The 21,589-nt window shown below is 36.2% G+C and overlaps 4 protein-coding genes across 11 annotated transcripts; all 4 read left to right on the forward strand.

The window, feature by feature from the left end:
* The first annotated feature begins 29 nt into the window (after window positions 1-29).
* Window positions 30-2,958, forward strand: RMR1 (receptor homology region transmembrane domain ring H2 motif protein 1). Of its 2 annotated transcripts, none has more exons than XR_015818316.1 (6): window positions 30-298; window positions 501-734; window positions 982-1,377; window positions 1,840-1,937; window positions 2,158-2,318; window positions 2,515-2,958. XR_015818316.1 is itself a non-coding variant. In XM_022052498.2 (6 exons), the coding sequence occupies exons 1-5, from the start codon at window positions 178-180 to the stop codon at window positions 2,179-2,181; spliced, it is 873 nt and encodes a 290-aa protein (XP_021908190.2). In that variant the 5' UTR covers window positions 30-177; the 3' UTR covers window positions 2,182-2,227; window positions 2,515-2,958. The 2 variants fall into 2 exon arrangements, 1 of the variants encoding a protein (XP_021908190.2); XM_022052498.2 differs by having other exon boundaries at window positions 2,158-2,227.
* LOC110822391 (thiosulfate sulfurtransferase 18) lies at window positions 2,516-5,378 on the forward strand. 5 transcript variants are annotated; one of them, XM_022052503.2, is made up of 7 exons: window positions 2,516-2,654; window positions 3,713-3,851; window positions 4,045-4,125; window positions 4,302-4,381; window positions 4,606-4,697; window positions 4,839-4,892; window positions 5,137-5,378. In XM_022052503.2, exons 2-7 carry the CDS (start codon window positions 3,832-3,834, stop codon window positions 5,251-5,253), a joined length of 444 nt encoding a protein of 147 aa, XP_021908195.2. In that variant the 5' UTR covers window positions 2,516-2,654; window positions 3,713-3,831; the 3' UTR covers window positions 5,254-5,378. The 5 variants fall into 5 exon arrangements, with proteins under 5 accessions (XP_021908195.2, XP_088073570.1, XP_021908193.2 ...); XM_088217444.1 differs by having other exon boundaries at window positions 2,517-2,643; XM_022052501.2 differs by lacking the exons at window positions 2,516-2,654; window positions 3,713-3,851 and having other exon boundaries at window positions 3,867-4,125; window positions 4,624-4,697.
* A 197-nt stretch (window positions 5,379-5,575) lies between these two features.
* LOC110822444 (MLO-like protein 4) lies at window positions 5,576-10,028 on the forward strand. 2 transcript variants are annotated; one of them, XM_022052570.2, is made up of 15 exons: window positions 5,576-6,176; window positions 6,267-6,324; window positions 6,459-6,682; window positions 6,781-6,900; window positions 6,990-7,050; window positions 7,165-7,271; window positions 7,808-7,882; window positions 8,008-8,093; window positions 8,324-8,373; window positions 8,555-8,595; window positions 8,689-8,859; window positions 8,945-8,980; window positions 9,152-9,219; window positions 9,380-9,440; window positions 9,523-10,028. In XM_022052570.2, exons 1-15 carry the CDS (start codon window positions 6,066-6,068, stop codon window positions 9,922-9,924), a joined length of 1,671 nt encoding a protein of 556 aa, XP_021908262.1. In that variant the 5' UTR covers window positions 5,576-6,065; the 3' UTR covers window positions 9,925-10,028. The 2 variants fall into 2 exon arrangements, with proteins under 2 accessions (XP_021908262.1, XP_021908263.1); XM_022052571.2 differs by having other exon boundaries at window positions 5,577-6,176; window positions 6,784-6,900.
* A 786-nt stretch (window positions 10,029-10,814) lies between these two features.
* On the forward strand, window positions 10,815-21,039 carry LOC110822349 (26S proteasome non-ATPase regulatory subunit 4 homolog). 2 transcript variants are annotated; one of them, XM_022052438.2, is made up of 11 exons: window positions 10,815-11,031; window positions 11,119-11,232; window positions 11,559-11,664; window positions 16,352-16,466; window positions 16,549-16,758; window positions 16,855-17,158; window positions 17,447-17,570; window positions 17,826-17,932; window positions 18,020-18,088; window positions 20,520-20,599; window positions 20,729-21,039. In XM_022052438.2, the coding sequence occupies exons 1-10, from the start codon at window positions 11,020-11,022 to the stop codon at window positions 20,568-20,570; spliced, it is 1,212 nt and encodes a 403-aa protein (XP_021908130.2). In that variant the 5' UTR covers window positions 10,815-11,019; the 3' UTR covers window positions 20,571-20,599; window positions 20,729-21,039. The 2 variants fall into 2 exon arrangements, with proteins under 2 accessions (XP_021908130.2, XP_021908131.2); XM_022052439.2 differs by having other exon boundaries at window positions 20,520-20,594.
* Window positions 21,040-21,589: the final 550 nt, after the last annotated feature.

Raw genomic sequence — 21,589 nt, forward strand, 5'->3', positions numbered from 1 at the left:
TTTATCTTTAAAAAAGCCTTCGGGTTTGACTTTGACGATACAAAACGCACCGTTTTTGTTCCCCGATGGCCGCTTCTGCAACAAGCATCTTTGCTCGAATCGTCCGCCAGAAATCTGAACCGACACAGAAGAGAGAGAGAGAGAGAGAGAGAGAGAGAGAGAGAGAGAGAGAGAGGCATGAGAGGAGCTTTATGTGGATTTTTAGTAGTATTACTTAGTTCTGCGATTCAATTAACTTTTGCTACCGTCTTCTTAAAGCAGTTCTCCGGTTCTTTCCCCGACCTTCCCGCCAAATTCGGTAACTGTCTTTCACTTTCTCTTTCATTTTCTGTTTGGCAGCTAAGAAAATGTAACAATGTTGCAGAAAATGAAAACTAAGGAAATTTTTTATGTTTCTTCTACAAGAGCAAGGAAAATGAAAGAAATTTGAAGTACAGTTAAGTATGTAGGCGCAATTCGAAAACATAATTTATGACTAAGCTTTGGTAAATTGTTTTTAGCTGTTGCTATAAATAGCTCCGGCGTATGTGGAGTTCTGCATGCGGCGGATCCTCTTAATGCTTGCTCTCGATTAAGAAACGACGCCGTATCTAACAAGACGGAGCAGCAAGTCAAGTTCGCGTTGATAGTTAGGGGCGAGTGCTCCTTTGAAGATAAAATACGAAATGCCCAAAACGCAGGTTTTGGTACAGTGATTGTGTATGATGACAGAGACAAGAGCAGTTTGGTATACAGTAAGTCTGCTCTTTCCCTTTACATCAACTCTTATTGTTGCCTTTATTGATTTCTCTTTTAGAAAAATGGCATTTGGAATTTTTGTGCTGTTAATTTAGGGTATTTATTTAATGAAATTGTTAATATTCACCATGGATTAATGCAAAATTTTGAATTTGTTGCTATATTTTTCCAAATTCAGGGCATAATCTGTAAGAAAGAATTTGAGTAAACTAATTTGATTTGTGTTGTTCATTTTATGTGCAGTGATGGTAAACCCTCATGGTGTTAAAGTGCATGCAGTGTTCGTTTCTAAGGCAGCAGGCGAAACTTTGATGAAGCATGCCAAAGAGGAACATGGGGAATGCTGCATTTATATGCAGCATGGTGGAAGTGCTTGGACTGTGCTAGCAATATCATTCTTCTCTCTTATTGTCCTAGTAGGATTGCTAGTGATAGTGTTTTTAGCTCCCAGACACTGGCCATATAGGCTAGGGCGAAATCATTGCCCTAAAAGTGTAGATAACACAATGGTGGAAACTCTCCCTCGCGTCACATTTAGCTCTGCTTGTTCGAGTGATTGCCGTAGGGAAGAAACTTGTGCCATTTGTCTTGAAGACTACAAAGATGGGGAAATCCTTAAGCTCCTCCCTTGTCATCATGGTAAGGCACAGATTGATGGTTAACATTCTTGGTTGTTTGGCCAAGTTATCCTTTCAGGTCAAGTGCAATCTTGGTGCCAAAAGTATCCAAAATGTATAAAGCAATATATACATATATATATATATATTCAAAAAGTAGAAAGAGGCACATGTGTTTTCTGCTCAGTAAAAATAGATTAATATTCAAGGAAAGGAAGATCCTGAAATAGCATTTCTTGTGACTTTAGGAAATTTCTGAAATGTATCATGTTCAAGTCCACGGACAAATTCAGATTGTTGATAGGAACTTGTTTTTAATATATAATGATATATATAGAGTGATGAATCAAGATCAGTATGTGCCATTGGAAAGGCTTATATATCCTTACCTTAATATAAATTTAGATTTCAGTTGGTGTCCAGTTTTTGTCTTGACAGGTAATATTTCTAAATCTCAGTTGATTAACTTCTCACTTGTTTGCAGCATTTCATTCAAGCTGTGTAGACTCTTGGTTGACTAAATGGGGGACATGCTGCCCAGTGTGCAAACTTGATATGAGGACTAAATCTTCTTTTTCTGAGGTTAGTCTCTGAAGTTCATGCTTTAGTTTCTAGCGTTTGGTGAGGTAGTTTGATTGGCTAAGTGGATATTTTTTAAACTGCAAACGTTTTTGGCTTTTCCTGTTAAAATGAAATTTAAATTTGTAAGCCATATTCCAAACATGGTTAACCTGGGTGTCAATTAACATGCTGTTACGGAAAGGTATTTATCCCTGATGAAATTTGTATTTTCGTCTTTCAGGTGAAGAGAGGAATCCAGATTTAAAACCACTCATCAGAAAGGATGATGTCATGTGCTTCTTGTACACTGGGTATATAGTTGATGCTTTTGCAAAAATGAATTTGTAATTGCTCTTGCTAAGAATGGACTGAACAAGTTCCACTATTCATAATTCAATATAGGTTTGCGAAAGTCCGATCTTACTAACTCCTGCCAAGAACATAAGTCATTATCTTGATATTTCACTTGAGAATGAATTTTGGGTTTCAAGAGAATAGCAATTAGAGTAGCGCAAATCTTTTGTTTCCTTTCCTTTCCACCAATTGGAGATATCCAATTTATCACATACTCAGAAGAATTTTGCTTCTTGTTCCTCAGGTTCATATGATAGCCATAAGGGAGATTTGGGCAAACCATGATAAAGTTTTTGTTCTGAGATTGTTGCAGATGTCATGTCCACACGGAAGCTTAACAATTGTTTTGAGTTGAAGGCATGAAGCCCCCAAGGTATCTCCCTGGTATGTCTGGGCAAAACGGAATAGTCCTATATGTAAGTCCTTGTACATAGTTCACTAGCTCCTTCACAATTCACCTAGATGATAAATGGTTAGATGTTGCGGGTCCATGATATTTCTTCTTGTGGCGTCTACTGATATTGCTTGTTTGGCACCTTTTCTCCTGTAACCGGGAAGCCATTTGAATATGATTGCTGAATTGCAGAAACTTTCAATGTTCGTTAGTTGTGCTCTTTTATTCATGTATGTGAATTGCAGAAACTTGAGTGTATATATACTTGTTTGGGCATGTTCCCTTTCAGTTTCAGATTCCTTGTCATCTCAACTAGCTGTTTAATTGGTTGGATTCTGAACTGATTTAATCCATCTCTTTCCATTTAATACAAACCAGGTAATTAAGATGAACATTTATTTTGTTGGGTTACACGATTTATTAAGTTTTAATTGAGAAAAAGTGATCCTTTTTTTTGGGCTAATTTTCATTTATTAACAGTAATTCTCTACACCAATGGTTAGACGTGAGTATTTTGATCGGTTCAATTTAAAAATTTTGCAAATTGAAATAACTAAATTAATCATAAAAAGTGACTAAATTAAACTGAAAAAACTTCTGAAAGACTAAATTGAACTGAAGAAGCTTCTGAACTCAAAACCGAACCAAGAAAAGAAGCTCTGTCAGATTAGCTTTAAAACAAAAAATCAAGAAATACTTAAAATTTAATATAATATATTATGTATATTTATAACTATTATAATATTAAAAAAAAAAATCTTTCGGTTAGTTTGTTTTAAAATTTCAGAACCGATAAAACCAAAAATGATCAACCTAAAAACACAGGAGAATATTTACAATAATATATTCCAATGTGATAAGATAAAGCTATAGCTAACAATGGAGATGGGGTAGGTAATACGTAACTCATCTGGGTCCGATGGTATTATTATATATTCGAAAATGATGGCTAACAGTTGATGTCTACTCGTAGCAATTTAGCTGTACATTGTTTTTGTATCTTCCCACAGAAATGGAATAACTGCAGCTAGCTATTGCTTTTTGGCAGCTCACAGATCTGTACTGCAATTCAGCTGCTAATTCAGTCAAAACCAGGGAAGTAGCTCACCAAATCTGGAAAACCGCAGATAAAGATAGTTTTCCATACGTAAATACCAGTTCTTCTTCATGGGTTCTGTAGATAAAAGGTGGCTCTATCTTCTCTTTCATATACATATATATACATGTGTATATCACATATATGTGTACACAGAGAGAGCGAGTAAAATATTTATAACAGCGGAACAGTTCTTTTCCTGCATAACTTGAAATGGGTGTTTCCCGGGTTGTGTTTTTTTCTGGATCCTTGTTTCTTCCTCTTCTTCTTTTTGTGTCTTTCAGCTTGGGATCAGAAGTTGTCACCGTTGATGTCCTCGAAGCCAAGTCTCTGCTTGGTTCAGGCTTCACTTATCTTGATATCAGGTAAAAGATGACTTTTCATTTCTCTCTCTCTCTCTCTCTCTCTCTTACTGAGCAAAGATTTTAGAGTTAATTACTCATCGATATCTAATTTTATCTTCTGGGTTTTAAGGGTTTTCCTTTTCTGGGTTTGGTTGCTATTTGATCATCTGAATGAATATGGAATTTCTTAAAAACAGGACAGAGGAAGAATACAAGAAAGGACATGTTGATGTAGAGAAGATATACAACATTCCTTACATGTTTGATAAACCTGGAGGTATTATTACCTTTTATTTCCTGCTTTTACTTTAATGCATACCCTCTGCATGAGATGTATTAAGAAATATATGTCCCGCCCACATCGGTTAGATTCAAGAACATGTACTGGAATTTGCGTATACACTTATACAGTTCTGCATCGGACTCATTCACCGTTTAATAATTTCCATTTCTTCTGTTGATGATTGTCCGAGAATTAATACAAGTGTAGGTGACTGACAGATATTTTTTGTGCGTCAGGAGGTAGGGAGACGAATCCTGATTTCTTGAACAACATCTCATCTGTCTTCACGGAAAACGATAAACTACTTGTGGTAATATATAATTTATCTTCTCCACACATATATATATATATATATTTGTATTAAAAATTCTTGTTTATTACTTAATTATTTCAATAAGTTATTGAAATTGACTATGAAACGGAATCTCTCTGTTTGTGTTTTCATTTGCAGGGATGTCAAAGTGGAGTCAGATCCCGGGCTGCTTCTACTGATCTTGTTGCCGCTGTAAGGCATTTCTTTTTGAGATTAATTATTTCATATTGAAATTATATTATACATTCGTACTGTTTAGCTGAACAAGATGACATAAAAGTTGGGACTGTACCTGTTCATATATCTTTCATGCCTGAATGGGTTGGTTACGTTCAAGGTTCTAAAAACAAAGTAAAATTATAAATAGCACGTTGATGTAATCAATAAAACACACTTGGTATCTTTTTATACTTGATCACTGTGCATGCAATTGCAGGGTTTCAAGAATGTAAGGGACATGAAAGGAGGGTATCTGGACTGGGTGAAGCATGGATTGTCTGTGAAACAAGATCAGCTAAAGGAAGATCAGTCGGTTGCTACAAAATCACCATGATTATTACATACTGTTTGTATCTTCCGTTTATATAAATTGTAAGGATAGTGTCATAATAAACTTCATTTTGTATTTTAGATTCAAGTTTATAATAATAAACAATTATACGATCAAGTTGAGTTAAATGACAGTAAATGTATTACATCTTCAGGTGAAAGAAATATTTTGTAAGTTAAGTTGTTGATTTTTTTTAAATAATAATAATAAACATGTTATTAAAAATATAAAATAAATAAGATAGATATTATTATAAAAATATTATTTAAATTTTAAAATTAGTTTCTACCCGATCTTCTACCTTTCAATAATGGAGGTTCAGTTTAAAACCCAGCAAGAAATAAAGAAAAAAACAACAGCTATTTTTTTAAGTTCACTGGTGAACAATAATAATGAACGAACGAATATACCCATTTTAAATACAAACCTGGTATTTCTAGAGTGACGGGTGACATCTGAACGATCAGATTACAGAAAAGGAGGTGAAAAACAAAGTCACGTTGACAGTTTCAGACATGAACAAGACCGAGTGGCAGAGACCAGAGATTAGGCCTTTGATACTGGGACCCCCGTCGTTAGGAGCCCGACCATGTTTCCGACAATTTCATTCTGCACGTCTTCTTAAATGTTTCAGGTTATGGCACAACCAGATCCCACCACCCAAAAACGTCGCCATTAATGGCCTGCAGCTTGTCTCTCTTCACCAGAATCAACAGAAGAAGAACCGGGTCTTGATTATGTTTCAACCGTCGAGTGTCTACGACTCCATATATGCTTAAGAGTTGAGGCTGGTGTGATTCAGTGCCTTCAGAGAAATGGAGGGGCGAGCCCTGACCGAGACGCCCACTTGGGCGGTGGCTACGGTGGTTGGTCTCATGGTTATTGTAGGGCTTTTCTTCCATGCTTCTTTGAAACGATTAAGGAAGGTAAAAAGGGGATTGATAACTTCTTTAGTTAGTTCTATATTAATCCCAAAGCCTGATCTAGTTTATGATTTTATATATGGGTATGTTTAGTGGTTAGATAAGACCAAGAGGAAACCTCTATTAGCTGCTCTGCAGAAGATTAAAGAAGGTAAGCAATTGGGTTTCCACGCATCAGTTTGCTTATTATATGTATGTATATATATATTCGGATGGGCGAAGGATAAGATCATAAGAATTAAGATGGATTTTGATTGAAGTCTGTGGTGGTTTACATGCAAGCAGAGTTGATGCTTTTTGGGCTAATGTCATTGCTGATGGGTCATTGGATTGGATATGTGGCTAAGCTATGTGTTAAATCAACAGCCTTAAGCACCCGGTTTTATCCTTGTTCCTTAAATAATGGCTCCAGAAAATACACTTTTGTTTCAAGTTTAGAGCTGCTTATTAATAACACAGTTGTTAGAGAAGAGGAAATGAGCAATAAGAGACATGATTACTGCCCTAAGGTAATGGTTTTCATGGATGTTGGCTTTTGCTTACTTTGTGTTTGTAAAAATATAGTTCTGTTATCTTCCTGAAGTCTTTCTTGTATTTGCATTGCCAGCAGGGTCATGAATCATTTGCTTCGAGAGAGAGTCTCGAGCAACTTCATCGTTTCATGTTTGTCCTTGGCATTATCCATGTTTCTTACAGTTTTATCGCCATTGTCTTGGCCATGATTAAGGTCCATATATCTTCTCCATAAACATGTCCTTGGGGGCACATTATTGTCTGTGAAGATCTCACTGAGTTCTTTATATTTGATTTGCTCAGATCTATAGCTGGAGAACATGGGAAAACCAAGCCAAGTCAATGGCTATTGCTAATATACAAGGTGCAAAATTTTAGACATAGGCCTTTAAATTTGCTGTCAAAGCCTCGAGGAGAGTTGTTTTGCATATAACACAAATCTTTTTCTCACTTATACTGATTTGAACTTCAAATATAGATAACCAGCAAGCTACATCACACAATATGAAAATGAGGCGACCGACCACTTTCATTCTTCATAATGTGTCCCATCCATGGAGCAGGTGCAAAGTTCTTGTTTGGCTGGTAAATGTTTTCTGCTTGAAAACTAACTTCTTCCTGGTTTTTTTATGCATAAATATGCTTATGTTATGCCCATCGTTTTCCTAAGAAATTATTCTTTGGATCAAAGTAGAAATTTGTTGATTTACGATGTAAACCAGATCATGGATAATCATTTAGCAAATTACTCTATTTGTAGTGCATGTATGCAAGGTGCACGTGCCACCTGCTAATAAGAATAGAAGGTTATGTTGCTCAAGGTTTATTCATGATGATTTAATGAGAAAATCACATTATATTGTCTTGGACTTTAAGAATACAGTTAAAAAAGTTCAACCACTACTTGTAATTTTTTTTCCTGTACCATGGTTTGGCTGCAAGCTTTCTCCTTTCTATGCCTTCTAAATCATCTCAGCAGATTACTTCTATGCTGTACTTAATTAATCGGGAAAAGGAAAAAAAAAAAAAAAAAACCTTTCCATTCTTAGCATTCTGTTACCTTGGACTTTGTACAACATTTGTCTGAGTGATTTCCAATTCAGAAGATTATTGATTTGCAGCTCTGTTTCAGCCGCCAATTCTGGAGTTCAATTAACCAAGCGGACTATTTAGCTTTGCGCTTAGGCTTCATTACTGTATGTTCTTTCTGGCTATACAGACTTTTGTGTACCATAGTCATCTATCAGGATTTTTTGGTTGCAAATTTTCGGTTCTCACTTCTTCATATTAATCAATCTTTTTCATTTTCTATTTTCTGCAGGCTCATCAGCTCCCATCTACATATGATTTTCACAGTTATATGCTTCGAAGCATGGAGGAAGAATTCCGTGATATTGTTGGAATTAGGTACCCACTCTTATAAGTTATTGATCCAAGTAGTACAATTGTCTTAGTTTATTTATTTCATGACCTCAACTCTAAGCCTCCCTTACAATATAGAACATTTACGAGCCTGTGTACCTGGTATGAAATGTGTTCTTTGTAGATGGCATAAAGTAGAAGCATCATTACTACCAATAGGATATTCCTAATTTCAGTAGAACAATTTGATCACTCTGTTTTGGCCTCTTTTGCAGTGTGCCTCTCTGGGTTTATGCCATACTTTGCATTTTCCTTGAGTTTCATGGTAATTCTCCTGCCCTGAGATTCTGTAGCTGCAAATCCTGTCAAGATAGATTCAGGCAACTGACGAAAGCGAAAAAAATAAAATAAAATTCAGACTATCTGTGTTAAGTTATGAAATACTTGCTTGCTTTATTACTTTTTTAACTTTGACCTTGAAGACTGAAGCTGTGATGTTCATTCAGGAACTGATGCCTACTTTTGGCTTTCTTTTGTTCCTGCCATTGTAAGTCCTTATCATTTCAGGTTTTCCTTATCTGGGTTATCATTACCAACAGCTACATTTCACTCACTTTAACTCATCTTGTGTATATGGTAGTTGATATTATTAATTGGCATGAAACTTCACCGGGTGGTTGTAAAGTTAGCTGTTGAAACTATGGATCAATATCCATGGATGGGACTTCATCAGTTTAATCTGAGGGACAGTCTGTTTTGGTTTGGAAAGCCTCAACTTCTTTTATGGTTGATTCAACTGATATCATTTCAGGTTCACAAGCTACTACATCCTTTTGCTGTTTTAGAATTCCACTGGAGAATCTACCATCTGTTAACATGTGGGTATTAATTTGCAGAATGCATTTGAGATGGCAACATTTGTTTGGTCTATGGTAAGATGCATTTTATAAAGCTTGTTGAATATAAACGCAAAGAATAGTATCATGGGACGCTCAGTTACCTTTGACCGGATTCAAATATATAGCCAATTTTTTTCTCACGACACAAGTCATTTTTAAATTGTAATGGTTACATTTGGGGCTAACATTGAATTTTCTTTCCAGTGGGAAATCAGGGATTCCTCATGCTTTATGGAAGACCGTATCTCTGTTGCAATCCGCTTGACATTCGGGTATATCATGGTCAAAGCATTTTGCATCTTAATCTTCATATGCCAAATGTTTATTTGTCTCTCTTTGTTGAAGATTCTCATGGCAGATATGTCATGCTTGGATCAAGAATCTGATCAAGTACAGGCAGTTCATCTTCTTATGATTTGTTTACCTTTTCAGGGTCATCACCCAGATATGGTGTAGCTACATCACATTTCCCCTCTATGTTATAGTTACACAGGTTCAGTTTTCTATTTCATCCCTTATAGATTCCACATAAATATCATGCGTTTGTATCCATCTGACTTCAGATGCAAATATAGATGGGATCAAAGTTCAAGAAATCAGTGATTTCAGAAAATGTAAGGGATTCACTCTCCAAGTGGCAGAAGAGAGTAAATGCAAAGAGAAGTTCAAGGCATGTTGGCTCATCTCTTGCACTCTTAAAAGAGATATCAATTACACCTCCAGATTCGAGCGTCAAGGGAGACAGCCCTTCAATGGAGGAAGATTTGTCAGTCCTGCAACAAGCTGCTTCAACATCACATGATCCAAAAATGGAACTTTCTACAGTCAATGATAACCCAGTTGAAGACCATGACAAGCAGAATTCAGGTCTCAGGCATATTGATACAGATCCGAGTCATGATAACCACAGCATGGAGAATTCAGACGATATAAACAAGGACGGAGAGAATTCAAGTCATGATGATTGTATTATCTAACAGTTTGTACTACTACTATTTCCAATATTCAGCTACAACAGGTTAAACAGCAACCGTCTTTAGTTTGGATACTGGACCGAGTGATTATTTCTCTCTTTCTCTGATATGTTGTTTTCATGTGTGCTATAATTTATCAGTCACTACCTAGAATAGGCCTGTCCAGGGATACAATTAAGTCCCCAATGAAAGGAAAAGGTAAGGTAAGATAAATCACAATATTAAATAATTAATTTTTAAATAAAAATACATACGAGAGTATATTATTATTTGAATTCATAATTTTTTATTAAAAAATAAACATATTAATCATTAAATTAAATAACAATTAGTTAATAATTACTTGATATTATTTTACAATAATTAATTAAATGTTAAATATTATTTCGTGTATTTATTAAATAAAATTATGAATAATTAATTATAAAATATTAATTAAATACTATATAATAATTTTAAAAAAGATCTTTAATAATAATAAAATTTAAAAAATTTCTAAAAATACTATATGTTAAAACATATTAAAAACCTAAAATATGTAATAATATGATCAAATTTTACCGAACATATTATGTTTTTGAATGAAAAAAATATTCTATAACGATTAAATATTTTTAATTGAAATAATCATAAAATTGAATTTTTTTAATATAAAAAGAAAACATATATTATAATATTATTACGATATATATATATATCAATACAAATTGAGGTAATTGAATAATTACAGTGGTAAATAGGAAATTTACTATGATTAAATTTAACACACTGATATAATACTATTTTAGTGTTTTCTTGATCATTTTAATATTAACAAAAATATTTTAATATTAAATTTCTTTTTTAATTTTTTTCTCTTGCAAAATTGTTAGCACAATAAGTATCGCCAAGCCTCGCTCGCCGTCTCATTTGCGCTAGCAGAACAGTTCGACATAAATTAGACCGTGGTAACGATCGCGACCGCACCCGATTCCAATCCCCGCAGTTTTAAAGTGGGAGACCTCTTGTGCAAGCAAACCCCAAATTTTGTTAAAGCTCATTCTAGGCTTCCTTCCTCAACCCAAAACCTTCTTCTCGATCCTTCACTTCTTTTCAATCATGGTGCTCGAGGTAAACCCTAATCTGCAAATTACGGGGCCAATTATAATAATCAAATTCATGTGTAGATTTTCATTTTTAATTTTTTGTTTGTGTTAGGCGACAATGATTTGTATCGATAATTCAGAATGGATGCGAAACGGAGACTATGCTCCTTCTAGATTCCAAGCTCAAGCCGACGCTGTTAATCTTATATGCGGAGCTAAGACACAGGTAAGTGATTTTCACTGATTGTTTTTCTTTTTACATGTATTTTTTGTTTGGTTTGGAAGAAATGGAGAAGTTTGGGAACTCGAGAGGTGGATATTAGTTTGGCTGGATTTTAAGTTTTCACGCTTTGATTTTTTTTGCCTCGCTGTTTAAGCAAGCAGGCTTTCAGATAGTTCATTTACATTCTGTTTTGGCAGTGGATTTACAGCTTTCGTCGATACTGAAAATTACTTGGGATTTTAGTTCGCTTTGGATAGCTAATTTTTTGGGTCGTTTTTTGTGTTTGTGATGTGACGTTTTGGATTAATACGTGTGGGAATTTTATACAGTCGAATCCAGAGAATACAGTTGGGGTTCTAACGATGGCAGGGAAAGGGGTTCGCGTTTTGGTGACGCCTACCAGCGATCTTAGCAAGATCCTAGCCTGCATGCATGGTTAGTTAATTTTCTTGTTTACATTTCATGTTTACAAGACCTTAGCTACGCTGCATATGTTTATGTTATTCTTTCCCTTGTACGTCTTTCTTTTCCCCTGTTCTTAAACATGTTAAGTATCCCTTTACTTACTTTTTTTTTTAAAGAATTGAAGCTAATATGGACTTAGAAAATGCAATGAAGCGCTTGTAAAACCTTGTAACAGCTTATCTAGTTATGTGAAAAGCTGAAAGGTGCAATTTATTTTGAATTAATTTTTTAACCTGAAATTTTAATAAATTTCTTGTTAAATAAGCTTTTTCGACTTTAAGTTAGTGATACTTAGAATGTTTAAGTTGTTAATTGGTATTATTATGAACTCGATCAATATAGTGCTCAACAAAAAAGATCTATTAAAATTTTGGATTTTCAATCTAGTAGCCTTACTAGTGGTTGTATTTTTTTGGAAAGAGAAGTGTAGAAAATATATTGATATGAGGCGTCAAGGGAGCGCCGCCCATGTACAAAAGATTTACAAGTCAATAAGAATATCTACAACTCACCCTAAATCTTCAAAATGGTTAATATTATGTTCCAATACAGTGGAACCAAAAAAGTGTAGCTATTTGCTAACAATGTTGCCAAATATTTCTTCCTTTCCTTCAAAACCTCTATTGTTTCTCTCTTTCCAAATAACCCAGAAAATTGTGAGCGGAATGAGTCTCAAATTCTTATTTCTCCTGCACACCAGATCCCAAGCAAATAATTCTTCTTGAACAGAGCCAGCCATAACCCAACTAATGTCAAGTAGACTATATACCATAGTCCACAGCTTGTGAGTGATAGGGCACCAAAGCAAAAGATGATTACTAGTTTCAGCATTGATTTTGCATAGAGAACATCTGTTCGAAAGGGAAAAGCCTTTTTCGTGAGATTGTCAGCGGTCAAATGCGTTCCTTGGAAGCTTCCCAAGCGAAGAAGGAAATTTTGGTGGGAGTATTTGCCCTCCAAATCATTTGGGCAGGAAAAGAGTTTACCACAATTCTGTTATGTCCCGCAAGATGATTATAGTATGATTTTACACTGAAGGAGCCTTTGTTTTCCAACTTCCAGATCAACATATCATCTGTGTTGTTGAGCTGAATGGTGTTCAATACTGCCAGCAAATTCTCGTATTCCACTATTTCCCAATCTTTTAAATTCCTATTGACCACAATAATCCAACCAATGCCATTATTTTTGTCAAAAGCTTCCTCAATTGTCATCTGTTTATCCTTGGCGAGGGCAAAAATAAAAGGAAACCGGATTTGCAGATTATAATCCCCACACCAGAAATCAGACCAGAACTTGACTTTATTGCCTTTTCCCACTTTCCATCTAGAACACTCAAGAACAGAATGATTAGTGTTAGAGATTCCCGTCCACAAGCTCATACCGAACTTACTTCTATTCAACAACATCTGATCCTGTCTAACCTTCAGATTCCACTTGCAATCCACCACTTTTTTCCATAAACTGTTAGTGTCATTGCAGTATCTCCAAGCCACTTACCATACAATGCCTTATTCAGAATTTTTAGGGATCTCAGACCAAGACCACCGGATTTGATGGGACTCTTGACCTCGTCCCAATTTACAAGATGAAACTTTTTTTTGCTATCCTCATCCCCCAGAGGAAATTACATTGAATTCTTTCAACTCTTTTGGCCACCTTTCCCGGAATAATAAGGGTTGAAAGGTAATATGTTGGGAGGTTGGATAGTGTACTCTTTATAAGGGTCAATCTCCCACCTTTAGACAGATAATTTCTCTTCCATGATGCAAGACGTTTTTCAAAGTGATGAATAACCAGTTCCCAACAGTTGCCATCCTTATGCTTCGCCCCAAGAGGCATACCAACGTACTTAATAGCTAGATTTGCCGTTTTGCATTCCAGAACCCGGGCCAGGTCATCTACCTTGCAGTCATGCCCAATCCCTACCAATTCAGACGCGCAAAAGTTAATTCGTAAATCGAGACAGCTCGGAAGTAAAGAAGAATACATCTTAAATATAGGAGCATGCTAACTTTTGGTTGACAAAAAGTGAGAGTATTATGAGCGAAGAATAAGTGGGTTATCTCCATTTTCTTTTCATTGTCCACCGAGCAATGAATACTAGTGTTTGTAAGAATTTTACCGAGGTGCTTCAATTGAGGTCGGGAGAAGTGTTTAACTATAATAAATCCATCAATCAAAGTGCATTTGTGGAGAATAGGCAAATCCTTGATGCTTCCCTCATGGCTAATGAAGTTGTGGAGGATTTTAGGTTAAGGTTCTCCTAAAATTGAAGTTTGAAAAGACTTATGAAAGGGACAACTACGGTTCTTCGACAAAGTCATGTAAGGAAGGGTTTTGGTGTTAGATGGTGTGGTTGGATTAGTTGTTGTGTCTCTTTGATGTCCAATGTGGTCATTGTCATTGGTGAGCCTAATACTATTCATGAGCAAAGTTGGGTAAGGTGGGGGATCCGCTTCGCCCTTTTCTTTTCATGGTTGTGGTGGATGTTCTTAGTTGTATGTTAATTCGGGTATGTGAGGAGTTTGATGAAAGGCTCGTGTCTTGGAAACGGTAATATGGAGATTTCACATTTGCAGTTTGCAGTGATACATACAATCTTGTAGGATAATAATTGGGGTTTTCAATATGCTCACTTTCAACCTTTTGACCATATTTCGAGGTCATGCACCAACTTGGCAAAAGTGGGCTTTTAGGGGATTAATATTGGGGAGGATGCCATCTCTAGGCTTGTTGAATTGATTGAGCGGGATGTTTTATCTTAACTTATCACCTATCTTGGTGTCCCTTTTGGGGGAAACCCTCGGGTTGAGTCTTCCAGTGGTGGAAGAGGTTTCTAGGAAGCTTGTCTGTTAGAAGACCAATTTGTTTTCTGTAGGTGGCAGGTTACCTTTACCCAGATCTGCTTGCCTAGGATTGCTTTATATTTTGTTTCTGATACCTACTTCGTGGTTGAAAAATTCGAAAGGATCATGAGGAATTTTCTATGGTCTTGAGCTGGTGAGACCTTGAGAGGTCATTTGGCTTGACGGGTTGTCAATTATCTTTTCAGAGAAGATGGTAGCATGGGTATTAAAAATCTTATAACTTAAGTTCCGTCTTTATTGGCTAAATGGTCGTGGTGTTTTCTTTCGGAATCTTGTTCTTTGTGGCACAAAGTGATTAAGAGTAAGTATGAATTGCACAAGAATGGGTAACACTCTATTAGAGTACTCAATTCACAGGAGCCCCTGGGAAGTCCTTTCCTGGCTATATGACCTCTTCATCCCTCTTACCCGTTTATTAAGTGGGTGATGGTTCAGTATATTGCTCCGAGAAGAACTTTGGATTGGTGATCTCTCTCTTGTTAAACTTTTCCCTTATTATAGTCCTTTGTGTCATAAGCTTCCATCCATCACTTTCTCAATCAGTTGGATGGTCACATCCTTGGGATTTCTTTTTCCTCTAGAATCTTAACGATATAATCTCTTTGCTTAACTTCCTTAAGCCTTTTATTGTTTCTCACAACCTGATAGCAAATTTTGGACCTTTGATTACTCTAATTGTGGACCTGCGAGTCCCTTGGCTCCCACCTCACCCATTTACTTAGTTGCTATAATGAGGCTTTCACTAATGAATTTTGGAAGAAGGTTCCAAAAAGATTAAAGTTCTCTTAAGACTGTTTTTTTGCAGAAGCTTTATCCGTTGTAAATTCATGGACCTAACTGTTACTGTCCCCTTCCTCCAGATGTCTATTTTATGTTGCTGTCCCATGGTCACAATTTACTTTTTGGCATTATGAGGTGGCCTGATGGCTTTCTTCTGGGCTCTAGGCTTTTTGATAGTTTTGGTTTCATGTGCTTTGCCTCCCCTTCCCTTCAGTATTGTCTTTCTATGTTCCACAAGGACGCCGGCAGAAGAAGGAAGCTAGGGTGCTTGACAGGAGCTATTTTTGTTAGTTTATTTTAGCTATGGTGCAAAAATTTTTGTTGTTTCTATATGGACCAATCATGGTTTTTTGTCTCTTTGGCTATTGCTGGTCTGCAATGATGTTGTGATGTTTTTCCTTCCTTTGCTCTTCTTTTTCTGTGCATTTCTCTTCATTTTGTTGTTTTAGATGATTTATTGTCCTTGTTTGGTATGCCTTTTTCTCCTCGTTCTAGTAATATTTCTTCTCATGTATTTTTTTCCAAAAAACTTAACATCTCCATAGCTTATAAGTTGCTCTTGTTTAAACTAAAGTCAAATATTTGTCTAGTCTTTTTTATCTTTATTTTATGTTTATTTTTTGAGAGGAACTTGGGAGGGAAGAAGGGAGGTAATGTGGTTCCCTATACTTATATGATGTTAAAGTTTTTATTTTTAGAGCCATGCTACCTTCTGCAGTCTAATGTGGACTATGAAAATTTGACAACAGAGAAGTGTTATGTACTTTCCCCCAGCTGTTAGAATTAGAGATCTTTCGAAGGATGATATTGCAAGCGGGTTATAATTTTACTATGTCTGGTAACTTTGGTGTTGATTATCGTATCCTTAATGTATGTGATTTCTTGATTTTTGACCATCTCAAGTTTAAGAAGGAACTTTCCTCTTATAGTGATTATCATCATTGTTCGGCTATTCAGTTTGCTTGACAATGTAAAAAGCACTGAATCAGTTGTATCTCTAAATTCAGGTTTAGAAATAGGTGGGGAGATGAACCTAGCAGCTGGGATCCAGGTGGCTCAATTGGCTCTCAAGCATCGCCAAAATAAAAAGCAGCAACAGAGGATTATTGTCTTTGCTGGAAGGTAAGTTATTTTAGATATCTTGTTTATGGCTTTCATAATCTTCCTGCAGTGTTGTTAACATTATATATTATGTGCTCCTCAGCCCAGTGAAACATGATAAGAAGGTACTAGAGTTGATTGGGAAGAAGTTGAAGAAGAACAGTGTAGCACTTGATATTGTTGATTTTGGTGAAGAAGATGATGGGAAGCCAGAGAAGCTGGAAGCACTTCTTGCTACTGTAAACAATAATGATAGTAGTCACATAGTTCATGTTCCTTCAGGTCCAAATGCTCTTTCTGATGTTCTTATAAGGTAAATAGTTTTCGTTTTCTTCCTCAGATCTGCTTGGTAAGTTTTAATTAACTGTAGCTTCCATACTGAAGTTCTTGTATTTCTTCTTCCTGGCAGTACACCTATCTTCACTGGTGATGGGGAAGGAGGAAGTGGTTTTGCCGCAGCAGCAGCAGCAGCTGCAGCTGGTGGTGTCTCTGGCTTTGAATTTGGTGTGGATCCTAACCTTGATCCTGAATTAGCCCTTGCACTTAGGGTTTCAATGGAAGAGGAGAGAGCTAGACAAGAAGCAGCTGCTAAGAAGGCTGCAGAGGAGGCTGCTAAACAGGAAAAAGGAGGGGAACATCCATCAGGCTCACAAGATGCAACTATGACTGAAAATACTCCTTCTGAGGCTGAGAACAAGAAAAATGATCTAACAGTTAGTATCATCTTGTGATTTGGAACTTTACATTAATTTCACCTCATAAAGTAAATCAGGCTGATACTGTTATTTTGTTATTCTGAAGCTGTCCATGTACCATTAAATTCAAAGTAGGGTGCTGAGCTTTGTCTTCTAAAATATATTTGCTTATTTTGATGGGAATGTTGGTCCAGTATGTATTTCAAAAAAAAGAATGGTGCTCTATTTAGCTTTACTTTAGTTGCTCAATATCGCTTTCTTGCATGCAATTGACCTGCTGGGAAATTGGCCTTATACTGGTAATAGGATGAAGAGAATGCTCTACTACAACAGGCCCTTGCAATGTCAATGGATGACCCTTCCACTGGTCACGATCTCCGGGATACAGATATGTCAGAGGCAGCTGTAGATGATCCAGATCTGGCACTTGGTAAGTTCTTGTTTTCTATCTGATAAACAATAAGTAATACTTCTTATGCTTGTTGGATGTGGTGATTAGGACTTCCTTGAAATCTCATATGGGTTCTATTGTATCACTTAGAGTTGCCCATAAATCTAAAATTGCTGTACCATTTTAAGTTTAAAATTGTGTAAATTCACAGGAACTAAACTCTGCTTAGCCGTGATCAAATTATTTACTCAAGCCCCATATGCTGATTTAATTCTCTAATCCAAATGCTTGCAGCTCTTCAATTATCTGTGCAGGATAGTACAAAAGATTCAACAAGTCAGCAGACAGACATGAGCAAATTGTTAGCTGACCAATCTTTTGTATCATCCATCCTTGCATCAGTATGCAAACTGCAATTTCTATTTTGATTTTCTTCACTAGGGAAAATAAGCTAAGGATTTGCTAAGTTTAAAACTCACTACTTGCAGCTTCCTGGGGTTGATCCAAATGACCCTTCAGTTAAAGATTTGCTTGCGTCTATGCAAAGCCAGTCTGAGGTGAGTTCCTCAAGCTAAGAGTTAGTACGGATTGAACATATTCATTAGATTTTACTTGTATGGAGGAAATGAAACTATGTATATATATTTGTTGGCCTATTGAGGTGAAGCTTTCAGCGGATTAAATAAAACTGAAAATTTAATCTGCAATAGTTATGATTTCAACAATATTAAGTGGAAAAGTATTTATGATATTGAAAAGATTGGCAGCATTATTTCATGTTTTAATCAGAAGGTCATTTCTGCATAGATGAGTTTATTGACTCTATTGAGCTTCTACTTGTAACTAGGTTTGTATTTGGGTGTCATCGGTACAGTGCATTGTGATTAAGTATAAACGCTTCCTAACTAAAGAATTCTCTTTGCACCAAGAGAGAACAAGTATTTTTTCTTAACAATTAAAAATGGATTGACTTTGAAACATGAATTCTCATTTTAAGATAGATTGCTTATGATATTTTTCAAAAGGCTTCTCCTTAATTAATTAGCACTTCACACAAAAAGGGAGAAAATATTTTCTTATCATCATGTAAAGGTTCTTTAATGAGTCCTTTCACCATATAAAGGAAAATTCCTAGCTTGTATAAGTGGTTCTAGATAGTGAAAATTTTGCAGGTGGCTCTGTGTTGTAGGCAAAGTACTGAACCATGTTAAACTCTCTATGTTCCTCTTTCTTACTCTACTTTTACTTTAGTCTCTGTGTTAGGTAAGTCATGTCACAACGTATGGGGCATCATAGACATCTTGACATATTTCTACAGGCTTGAAGGTGTGCTTGCAAGAGAGTGAATCCCCAACCATCTCCTCTAATGTGTTGAGGTTAGAAGGTTATGGGATTTAACTAGGACCCTCCTTAGTGGATGAATATGCGGGCTTCTGATGGTATTATGGCTTGGATATCCAGAAAAAAAGCTTATTTCCCTCATTCAGATGACTATCATTTGGGTGATCTGGCAAGAAAGTAACACTGGATTTTTTATTGCATCAAGCCTCCTTTTGCTAGTATTGTAGATCATTGGTTTCAAAGCTTGAGAATTTTATTTGATGGGCATTCCCTTTTAACTCTCAGAAGATTTATGGAACCTTAGATATTTTGCTTTCTTCTAGTATACAAAAGGTAGTTAGTTTAGTACACTGAGTGGGTAGGGTAGGATAATGGGTGGATAAGGCATCTTAGTATGCTACCCAATCTTTGGGAATAAATCTTGTATGAGTAGGGTAAGATACTACCCACCATAGTATAACTAGTATTCACTCCATAAGAGAGTTAAACAAGCACTATCCTATTGGTATTACTTTAAAAAGACTAAACAGACTATTATATTTTTCATTCACAACTATCCTTTTGACAAAACTACCACAATCGTCGCATTTGCCGCCAGCCATTGCCACCGCTGTAGCTTTCACCGTCGTTGTCATTGCCACCTCTTTCAATGCTGTCGTTGCCACCCCTGCCACCTCCCATCACTCTCGCCACTGCTGTCGTACTTGATCACTACCACTGTCAATATCACCTTTACCACCATCACCTTAGTCGAAATCACTGCAACAGTTATCACTATCATGACCACCATCACCCACCGCCATTCCAATGTCATTGCTGTTGGAATTAGCTTGACAGCCAGATGCACTGTCCTTCACAACCACCTTCGCTGCTGCCATTGTTGCCGACCACCACTAATGCTTCTGTCGTCACCACCACTGCCACTCTCGCTGTTCACCACTATTACCTAATCTCAACTGCCGCCAACTGACTTGCTGCTGTTGCCACCATTACCCACCCATACTACTGCCATCCTTAATGCCTTCACCATTATCACCATCGTCACTGCACTGCTACCACCGTTATCACCGCTGACATTACCACCAATTATTAGCATAAATTAAGAAAATGACAATATGGTTTTTGTCTAAACTAATTTGCTTATCCAATCATCTGAAACATATGATAGGATAAAAATCTTACCAATGGGTAGCATATTGTACCTTACCCACTTTCTTTATCCTACCCAACCCACCTACCCGTGTACCAAATGTAGTCTAAGACTCTTTTAAAATTTGGAGGGAATCCCATTGTGATCTGTTTATAAGATTATTGCTTTTTGTCAGAAAAAAAAATCTTGACAAATTTGTAAATTCTGTGCTGCTGTGAATATCTTTTGTACTTTAGTGGCACGTACCTTTTGCCCTTTAATTATATTTATCTTTTCCTTCTTGAGAAAATAAAAGTGGAGAGAAGTGGGAATCAAATTAATAGTGACCTAAGAGGAAAATAAATTTCTTATCAAGAAAATGATTTGTGTGAAAAAGAAATTCTTGTCTTAGACTGCTTATCACATGCAAAAATGGAGAAAACTGTAAGATTTTGATGTGCAAGCATCTAGTTTTTGTGATCCCAATCAATTCTCATTACATTTTTTTGTCTTTATAGCCCCAAGAAAAGAAGAGTGAAGACAAGCCACCTAAGGAGGAGGAGAAGTGATGGTCCCATGCAGTTTGCTTCTGGGTCAGGTTTCAGTTTCTGAATTTCATTCAGTTTGTGAGGGCTGAAAAATTTCTTGCTTTTCTGACTTGCTAATTTTCTCATGGTTTTTGAGATCTTCTGTCTTGTGAAAAACTCAAATCGAATTCATCTTGCAGGTCGCAGAGCTCGGAAATCAGGGCCATTCTTGGATCCTGGACTGATGCTATTATTTGTTTCAGATGGGCTGAGGACGAGCTACATTGAAATGTATGTTTGTAATGTCTTGATATTTCTATACCTTTTTTTTTTTTCTTTTTTCTTTTTGAATTTGAGTATGTCTTGAGTTACATTTGTTCATCAGGGAGATAAAACTTTTGTGGAGATCTAATGTTCCACAAATACATGCTAGCTAGTACATTTTTCTCTTCACCTCCAAAAAGAACTAGGCTTCAGTAATTATAAAAAATTCTTTTGCGGGTGGACCAAATTGCTGGGTCATTTAACTCTTCTGTGATGGACTGATGGCTACGCAGAATCCAACTCTCTTTACCCTTTTTGGGATACGATGCCCCAAACTCTGCATCGTGTTAAAACACACACACATATATATATATCTTAACAAAGTTTGGGGAACTCCTGGGTCCGCAAACCCAGGGATGCAGGTTAATAAGTCACTTTTGTCTGTCTGTTGAAAGTTTACTTGATGGTATAAGTTTGATGAGTTGTTAATCTAATAACTTACAGGGTTTAAGGATTCGTTTAGTTCTGCCGGTTAGATAATAAATAATACTTAATACTTCTGTCTGTATTGGTTGTCGGCGGTATTTGTGTGTACGGATAAAATTCATAAATGCCGAGTAATTTAATTATCAACTGCTCTTTTGTCTTTAGGGAGTAGCTTGGAAAATGTGTTTTTCTTTTTAATTCACTCCTTAGGTTATGTTTGGAATAAAAACTTTATTTGGAAATCCAGATTTAATTTAAATGGAATTTTTACCTACGTGCTCGAAATTATGTAATCTTTGAGAAATTTAAAT

This window comes from Carica papaya, chromosome 4 (assembly GCF_054855325.1).
Source record: "Carica papaya isolate Zhongbai chromosome 4, ASM5485532v1, whole genome shotgun sequence".
In the NCBI taxonomy this organism is placed as follows: domain Eukaryota; kingdom Viridiplantae; phylum Streptophyta; class Magnoliopsida; order Brassicales; family Caricaceae; genus Carica; species Carica papaya.

Bases quoted from the DNA above. Each gene is read 5' to 3' on its own strand.
- RMR1 (XM_022052498.2), top strand. From the start codon at position 178: ATGAGAGGAGCTTTATGTGGATTTTTAGTAGTATTACTTAGTTCTGCG. The intron at 299-500 runs GTAACTGTCTTT...AATTGTTTTTAG, and splicing joins CGACCTTCCCGCCAAATTCG to CTGTTGCTATAAATAGCTCC. The intron at 1,378-1,839 runs GTAAGGCACAGA...ACTTGTTTGCAG, and splicing joins GCTCCTCCCTTGTCATCATG to CATTTCATTCAAGCTGTGTA.
- LOC110822391 (XM_022052499.2), top strand. From the start codon at position 3,974: ATGGGTGTTTCCCGGGTTGTGTTTTTTTCTGGATCCTTGTTTCTTCCT. The intron at 4,382-4,605 runs GTATTATTACCT...GGTGACTGACAG, and splicing joins CATGTTTGATAAACCTGGAG to ATATTTTTTGTGCGTCAGGA. The intron at 4,698-4,838 runs GTAATATATAAT...TTTCATTTGCAG, and splicing joins AAAACGATAAACTACTTGTG to GGATGTCAAAGTGGAGTCAG.
- LOC110822444 (XM_022052570.2), top strand. From the start codon at position 6,066: ATGGAGGGGCGAGCCCTGACCGAGACGCCCACTTGGGCGGTGGCTACG. The intron at 6,177-6,266 runs GTAAAAAGGGGA...GGGTATGTTTAG, and splicing joins CTTTGAAACGATTAAGGAAG to TGGTTAGATAAGACCAAGAG. The intron at 8,981-9,151 runs GTAAGATGCATT...TTTTCTTTCCAG, and splicing joins CAACATTTGTTTGGTCTATG to TGGGAAATCAGGGATTCCTC.
- LOC110822349 (XM_022052438.2), top strand. The intron at 16,467-16,548 runs GTAAGTTATTTT...TGTGCTCCTCAG, and splicing joins ATTATTGTCTTTGCTGGAAG to CCCAGTGAAACATGATAAGA. The intron at 18,089-20,519 runs GTGAGTTCCTCA...TTGTCTTTATAG, and splicing joins CTATGCAAAGCCAGTCTGAG to CCCCAAGAAAAGAAGAGTGA.